We start from the raw sequence: 7,500 nt of genomic DNA, 5'->3' as shown, positions 1-7,500 counted from the left end.
TAACATTCTGTCAGCTCCAGAAAATGGGATAAATAAAGTCGAATTAATTCATTATAATAAAGAGAGAGAGAGAGAAAAAGTCCCCCCTCTCTTATTCTGGGCTGGATTGATTACCATTCTGTATTCAGAAACACGTCCCCCTCGCATTCCTCTCCTGAAATCCGACAGAAAATGAGGCATTTATTGCTACAGGCAAAATTTGGTCCAGTGGACACAGTTTACATTTAGTATTTATAGAGAAAGAAATTAAATTATGGTGAAAAGTGAAGCCCTTGACCCCAGAATTAATACCAACCCCATCATTTTCTTATTTCTGTTAGGGCTGCGCAGTCCAAATTCAAGTTACCTTTTAGCTCTAAGGAGAGGCAGGGAGACCATAATTAAACTAATCTATAGGGGGGAGGGAACAGCAATAATAAAGCAGTATATTGCATGGCATTCAATTAGGTGAATGAATACAGCTCCGGACAGACAACATAGATGAGAAACTCACTTCCTTTTAATTTCAATTTTAGCTTCCTCCTCTCTCATACCCACACAAACCAGCACTAGGAAATGTATCATCTTGACTGGATATTTTATAACTGGAAAATCTATTTGTATGTTTTCAGAGATAAAGTGTCTCTCCCTCGTACCCCTTCCCCTCTCTCTCCTTTTCCCTTCCTATATATGTGTGTATATATATAGATATATTTTTCCCCTTTCTCTCCCCACCCTGCCCGCCCCCCCAACTCCAAGATTTAAAGAGTTTCCCCCGTTTGATTTTCCAGCCCGGCTCTTTCTCTTTCTCTCCCTCTCCTCTTTGTTAAACGCAAACGCTGCTTCTCCCCGCGCTCCTCTTGCACCTTCCCCGGGCCGGGGGTGCCGGACTGGGTCTCCCCCGGTCCAGGGAGCCAAGAGCTGCGGACTCGGGATGGGAAGGGGTGAAAAGCATCCGCCTACGCCCCCGCCTTCCTCCCTCCCAGGAGCTTGGAAAGTGTTTCTCTCACCAGGCTCTGCGGGAGAGGACACAAAACTGGGGGCTCCCAGCCCCGCATTTTGCAGGAGAACGGCCCCTTTAATTGTTAACCGGGGGAAACTATCGATATTTTATTTGGGAGAAAACTTCTATGAGGACGTAATTTAATTAGGAAAAATTTGGCGGCTGTTTGGAAGCTGCTAACGACTGGGGGGACGAAGCGCGGGCTGTGCGATGGGCTGCTTTCCTGCGGGGGGGGTGGTGTCGTTAGTAAGAGGGGAGGGATGGGAACTTTTATTTGGGCTTGATTTTTTTTTTTTAATAAATTTTGGTGTTTTGGCCTCCTCTTTACCGAACAGAGGCTAGTCCTAGTTGTGGCTGCGCTCACAATTCAAGGGTTGTGGTTGCTGCTGGGGAGGGGGGAGGTGTCCGTGGCCGAATCGATATAAGATTGCATTAATTATGATTTCGATTGATAAGCTCAAATTTCCTTCTAAACGCTGCAAACGGCTCTTCCCTTTCTTTTTTTTTTTTTTTTTTCCTTTTTCCCCCCATTTTTTCCCTCTGCCCCCCTCCCCTCTCTCCTGTTATAGACCCGGAGAGGAGATGAAAAGGCTTGTAGTTTTAAATTCAATGTGACAGCTCTGGAAAGAGCGGATGATGAATCTCCTATTATTGGATCAGTCTATTTGCCGCTCAATGTCTCTCTGTAATTGGAGCAACATCACTTTAAAGGTTCAGAGAGTAGAGCATTTCTGGTGAAAAATCCCCACAACACGCTGGTGAATGTTTTAAAGGGAAATCTATTAGTGATTTGGAGAGGGGAGGGGACAAGGGGGAAGAGGGTGGGTTGGAGAGGTGGGGGGGAGGCTGTGTGTGTGTGTGTGTAACTCCGACTGTTCAGTATTTAACCGGGTATCAGGCAGATCCGTGAGTTCCCCTCCGGCCCCCCCCGCGCCCTCCCCTGCCCGCCCGGCCCCCGCCGCCCTCCTCGGGCTGGAGTTCGTATCAAAGCCCCCCTTGTCTTGTTGTGACAGCTCTGATATTGTTTATTGAGGCTGGATGTCAGGTATAATTAGCAATCGATATGGAAAACGTTTGCTCCCCACACTGGCACGTCTCTGACGTCAGGACCGATTAACGTTTCTTATTGGTCCCAAATTCCCCCAGCCTGAGCTAATTATTGGGAGCCTGATGTTGATAAAGTTAAAGCGCCCGGGCGCCCTGCAGCATGAGCCCCTCGCCGCGCCGCCTCCTCCTCCGGCAGCAGCACCCTCGGCCCCAGCCGCCCCAGCGCCCCCAGCCCCGCCGGCACCCCCCGCGCTAGAGCCGCCCCCATGATGGACAGCCGCATCCTGGAGCATCCCCATGCCCAGTTCGGGGGTATGGTGGGTTTCCCTTACCCGCTCGGTCACCATCACGTCTATGAGCTGGCCGGGCACCAGCTGCAGTCGGCGGCCGCCTCCGTCCCCTTCTCCATCGATGGATTACTGAGCGGCTCCTGCGCCGCCTCCGTGGTCAACCCGGCGCCACTCATCCCCTCCGGCTGCGGGGTGAGCGGGGACACTCAGCCCTTCAAACTCGCAGGTAGGAGCGGCCCCGTCGTCGTAGCCCGCCCCCCCCCCATCTCTCCTGCCCCGACCGCCGCTCCCCGCCCGGAGTGTGTCAGTGCGGAGAAGGAAAAGCACCGCGCCCCCACCCAGCCTCGCATCCCCAGCTGCGGGTATTGGGGTGCCTGGAGGGGGGGCGGCTATACTGGGCCCCCCCGAGGGGGCGGACAGGACGGGGCCCTGGGCCGAACACCGGGAGCATCCCCCATTCCCACCGGTGCGGGGCTACGTCTGAACAATAGCGGGCCCGGCCTGGTGCCTTTCCCCAGAGTTTGTCTCTGGGATGGGGGGCTCGGAGCATGCCATAAAAAAAAATCTTTGGAGTTTGGGTAATGAAAAGCAGTAATTATTTTCTTAAACGACTTAACAGAAGGGAAGCGCTCTTCTTCCCTCCCCACCGGCCTGTGGCACCGCTATTGTTCCGCTATTAGAACACTCTGTCGCCCCAACATCCTTTTTAGTAATCCTGGAACAGCCCCCCTCTGCACCTCTACTAAATAAAAATTATTGATGTTATTATTAAATTCCATACCTGCTGGAAAACGTCAGGAGAGGTGCAGCTAGGGCTGTAAATCCCCAGCCTGGAGATGTTATTTCTTGGAGAGGCTCCGATCACCCAGCCCCACGCCTGCCCGTGCTCGGGGGTCTGCGGGAGGCTCGGGGGCCGCCCTGCTCTGGGAGCTCGTGTGGAACCGGTCCGGGAGCTGCGACCAACGCAGGAGCTCCGGGGGAACCGGGGAAGGGATGGAGGGAGGGCTTTTAATTTTTTTTTTTTTTTTGATGAAACCTTTGGTAGCTGGAGCAAATATTGGAACTTCTCTCTCTCTCTCTGCCAGCTGAGTGCCTGTGGAAAGCTTCCTTCAGGAATAAATGTTCTGTAAAGTACATTTTCGGAGGAGGCGAGGGCAGATCGGGTTCCTCCCCATTTTTAGCGCAGGTGTGTGCATAATCCCGCTCTTTTACCAACGCTGCCGAGCACAAAAGTTAAAAGGGTCCTGTGAATGGCAGGGAGGGGGGAAGAAGGCCTATCTTCCAGGGACCTGAGAGTATTTCTGCCTTTTCAGACTCCGGTGACCCGGACAAAGAAAGTCCTGGCTGTAAAAGAAGACGAACCCGCACCAATTTTACTGGCTGGCAGCTCGAGGAGCTGGAAAAGGCGTTTAATGAGAGTCATTACCCGGACGTGTTTATGCGAGAGGCTCTGGCTCTCAGGCTGGACTTGGTGGAGTCCAGAGTGCAGGTAAAAACTGTGTGTCCCTCCCGCCTCTTCCTCTGCCCTCTCCCTGCGCCGAGTGGTCCCTGGGGACGCCCCGCCGGACCCGCATCCCCACTCCGGGACGGGCCCTGCGCGCTAGGGCCCTCAGCCCCGCTCCTCCCAGCCCTCGCCTTTTGTTTCCCTGCCTTGCACTGATCCTTGCTGGTTTATTTTCTTCTTATTATTATTATTATTTTAATCTTCGCGAACGAGCATCTGAGAGTGGCTTTCCAGTCTAGGTTCCCTAAACCTTTTTATTTATTTTTTATTTTTCTACTGTAAGCATTTTTCTTAAATGAGCCAAGGGCAAAAAATTAGCATACAAATATGAGGCTTAATCACGGGCCGGGGTACACTGGACAATGTCGATAAAGCTCGTAGGCGCATCGAGAGCATGTGGAACTTGTAAAACTTAATTTTAACGAACTGCTCAGGCCCTGGGTCATACGAGATAGAAGGGGAGCCATCCATTTGCTTAAAAAAAGAATAAAAAGGGAACGAAGTCGGGGGATGCGGATGTGATACAGGCTGGCTATTGGATCTCCAGAAGCTGTTTCGTACTGTGCTGGCTGCGATCGGTCGGCGAGGCCGAGCCGTCGCCGCTGCTCCGCGTCCTGCCGGGCTGCTCAGCCCGGGAGCCCGCGGTCGTGCGGGGCAGCTGTGCTCGGTGGGATGCGGTGGGTCGTCTTCGCGTGGGCTGCGTGTGCGCGAAGTGCGTCTTTATCCCATCTCGGGTGACGAGGCTCGTCCCCCCGGGATGAGCTGACGCCGTTTGCCGCGGTTCCTCCATCAGCTTTGTCTCACGGTGTCTTGCCGAGCCGCTTTTCCCTTCCTGCGCCGGCTCCGAGAGCATCCTCTCCGCCGTGCCTGGGGCTCGGGAGCCTGCGGGGCTCTCCCGGGGGAATGGACGGGGTCCGGCCGTGGGGAAGGAGCCGGGATCGGCTCGCCGATATCCCCGCGATGCTCCCGAGCTGGTGTCATGCTCTGGCTCCAAACGCAGGCGCTGGCCCCGGCCGGGAACGGGCGCTGCCCGCAGCCCCGATGGGCCGAGGCCCTGCTGGCGCGGGGGAAACGCGAACGACAGGGAAACGCCGAAGCAAGCAGAAACAGGGCCGGAACAGAGAGGATTCAATTAATATTTTTTATTCTCCCGTAATCTGTAACAAACCAAATCAAACCCCGTTTTTTAGATGACCCACCTGCTGTGCTCCGGCGCCCGGGACGGGCAGGAGGCCCAGCCCCCACTCGGCCCGGACCAGGCGATACCCGCTGCCGCCGCCCCTACCTTCGGCCCGCTTATTGTGCTGTGCTTTATTGCATTTTGCGTGCTGCTGCGGAGGGATCGGGCCCGGACCCTCAGGCCGGGGCTGCGGGTGGTGCTTCTGCACCCGTCGGCCGCGGGGAAAAGCGGGGGGGTTGTGTTACCCCTTCCCCTCCCCGTGGCGCCGGTGCGGACAGGATGTAGCGTGTGTGTGCGTGAGTGTGCACCCCAGTTCCCTTGCCTTTTTTTTTTTTTTTTTTTTTATTCTATCCTGTTAAGGAAGCGTGAATATTACCTCCTGCCCCCTTCCTTGCTCTCCGTCTCGCAGACGCCAGGTCCTGTGGACGGGGGCTGCCGGCACCTCGAAGGGTGGACGGGGGCGGCCTGAGCTGCGCTTCTCCCTCCCCCCTGCCCTGGCCTCCGCGGGGGGCCGGTGCGCTGGGTGTTAATTGCTTCTCGTTGTTCGGTGTGTAGGTCTGGTTCCAAAACCGTCGTGCCAAATGGAGAAAGAAAGAGAACACGAAGAAGGGCCCGGGGAGGCCGGCTCACAACTCCCACCCCACGACGTGCAGCGGGGAGCCCATGGACCCCGAGGAGATCGCCCGTAAGGAGCTGGAGAAGATGGAGAAGAAGAAGCGCAAGCACGAGAAGAAGCTCCTCAAAAGCCAAAGCCGCCACCTGCACTCGCCCAGTGGCCTCTCCCTGCACAGCACCCCCAGCTCCGACAGCGACAGCGGCGGCGGGGGAGGCCTCTCGCCCGCCCCGCCCGAGGCCAAGCCACGCGGGCAGCCCCCGCCACACCACCCGCCGCCCCCCGCTGCCGCTGCCCCCTCCGAGCCGCCCCCCGGCACCTGCGACCAGACGGCAGAGCCTTTCTACCCCAGCCAAAGAAGCGGGAGCGGGCGGCTGCAGCGCCTGCCCGACAAGAACTGCGCGGGCGCTCCGTCGGGGGATGGCAGCGGTGGCGCGGGGGTGCCCCGCGGAGCCGGCAGCTTCCACAAGCTCAACCCCTTTAGCGTGGAGAGCCTCCTCTCCGACTCGCCTCCCCGCCGCAAAGCCGCACCGGACTTCCCCAGCCTTCCCCCCTGCGCCCCTCGCACCCTCATCGGCAAAGGACACTTCTTGCTCTACCCCATCACCCAGCCCCTGGGCTTCCTCGTCCCGCAGACCGCCCTCAAGGCCAGCCCGGGCCCCGAGGCCGGGCAGCCCCCCCGGGACTCCCCGCTGCCCGCCGCCAACCCCGGCCCGCCCGGCTGCAGCGCGGAGCCGGCGCCCGCCGGTGCGCAACCCGGCCCCGGTTCCACGGACTCGGCGGCGGCTGCGGCGGGGTCGGTGCCCCCGGCGCCGTCTGGCGCTTCGCCCCGCTCCGCGACTGCGCACGGTGACCCGGCGGCGGCCGCTCCCGCGGAGGGCGGTAGTTTTCCCCGGCCCAAATCGCCGGTCCGGGCTCGGGACGCCAGCACAAGCAGGGACAGATCGGACTGCGGCCCCGCCGACGGCGAGGAGGTGGACATGGACTGACCGGGCGGAAAAAAAAAAAAAAAAAAGGCAAAAATAAAACCACCCGAGAACGACACCAACACCCCCCACCCACGCCCGTCACCCGTGAGAAACGGGGGGAAGCGCTTCCCCGCTCACCCCACTCACATCGTGCCCGCAATCCCGCGGGAGGCGGTGGCACAGCCGAGAGAGTGGCTCTTCCTCTCTTTAGAGTTTATCACAGGTCGATTCAGGTGATCAGTTAGAGCTTTTTGGTTTTTATATTTAAAGAAAAAAAAAAAGAAAATGGGGGAAAAAAAGGGGGGATTGTTTGTTAAGGCTTAGCAGCAGCTGGACTTTGTGGTGTGACAAACTGTACCGCGACAACAACGGAACTCCTCAAAACCCTTGTAAAATGCAAAAATGTCTAAGAATATTTATATATGTAAAATTTTTGATAAATAAAGGCTCTAAAACTCCCTGCTGCCTGGTCTGGCTGTGTGACTCTTTCCTCTCTCTCTCTCTTTTTTTTTTTTTTTTTTTTTTTAAAGCCCTCTTTGTGTGTGTGCGTGTGTGTGTTTATTGCTTAACAAATTTATTCATTTATAGCCTCCTGGTGCCCACCCCTCCCATCCGAGGTTAGGAGCTGCAGGCTACGGGACCCGGCCAGCTCCTGCAGAGTTTTGATATGAAAGTAATTATTTTCCCGGTGGCTGCTGCGGGGATTCAGTTTCTTGCCCAAAGGGTTATTATACATTACCGATTTCTAGTGATATGAAATCACATAAACTTCCTACAATAATAGAATTAGCATGAAAGGCTGGGGTGTCAAATTGAAATTGGAAAATAATAGCCTCAGCAGCTGGGGGAGTGTGTGTGCATATTGGATCGGAGATGGGAATACGTGGGGCGGAATTTTCATGAGGTTTTTTCTCTT

The 7,500-nt window shown here is 56.2% G+C and overlaps 1 protein-coding gene across 1 annotated transcript; it reads left to right on the top strand.

Moving 5' to 3' along the window:
- Nucleotides 1–2,295: 2,295 nt before the first annotated feature.
- On the top strand, nucleotides 2,296–6,605 carry UNCX (UNC homeobox). The gene is made up of 3 exons (XM_065645094.1): nucleotides 2,296–2,545; nucleotides 3,633–3,808; nucleotides 5,559–6,605. Exons 1-3 carry the CDS (start codon nucleotides 2,296–2,298, stop codon nucleotides 6,603–6,605), a joined length of 1,473 nt encoding a protein of 490 aa, XP_065501166.1.
- The last annotated feature ends 895 nt before the right edge of the window (nucleotides 6,606–7,500 follow it).

The sequence above is a fragment of the Caloenas nicobarica genome, chromosome 14 (assembly GCF_036013445.1).
Source record: "Caloenas nicobarica isolate bCalNic1 chromosome 14, bCalNic1.hap1, whole genome shotgun sequence".
NCBI lineage: Eukaryota > Metazoa > Chordata > Aves > Columbiformes > Columbidae > Caloenas > Caloenas nicobarica.
This window is presented reverse-complemented; position numbering and strand designations above follow the sequence as displayed.

Bases quoted from the DNA above. Each gene is read 5' to 3' on its own strand.
- UNCX (XM_065645094.1), top strand. From the start codon at position 2,296: ATGATGGACAGCCGCATCCTGGAGCATCCCCATGCCCAGTTCGGGGGT. The intron at 2,546-3,632 runs GTAGGAGCGGCC...CTGCCTTTTCAG, and splicing joins TCAGCCCTTCAAACTCGCAG to ACTCCGGTGACCCGGACAAA. The intron at 3,809-5,558 runs GTAAAAACTGTG...TTCGGTGTGTAG, and splicing joins TGGTGGAGTCCAGAGTGCAG to GTCTGGTTCCAAAACCGTCG.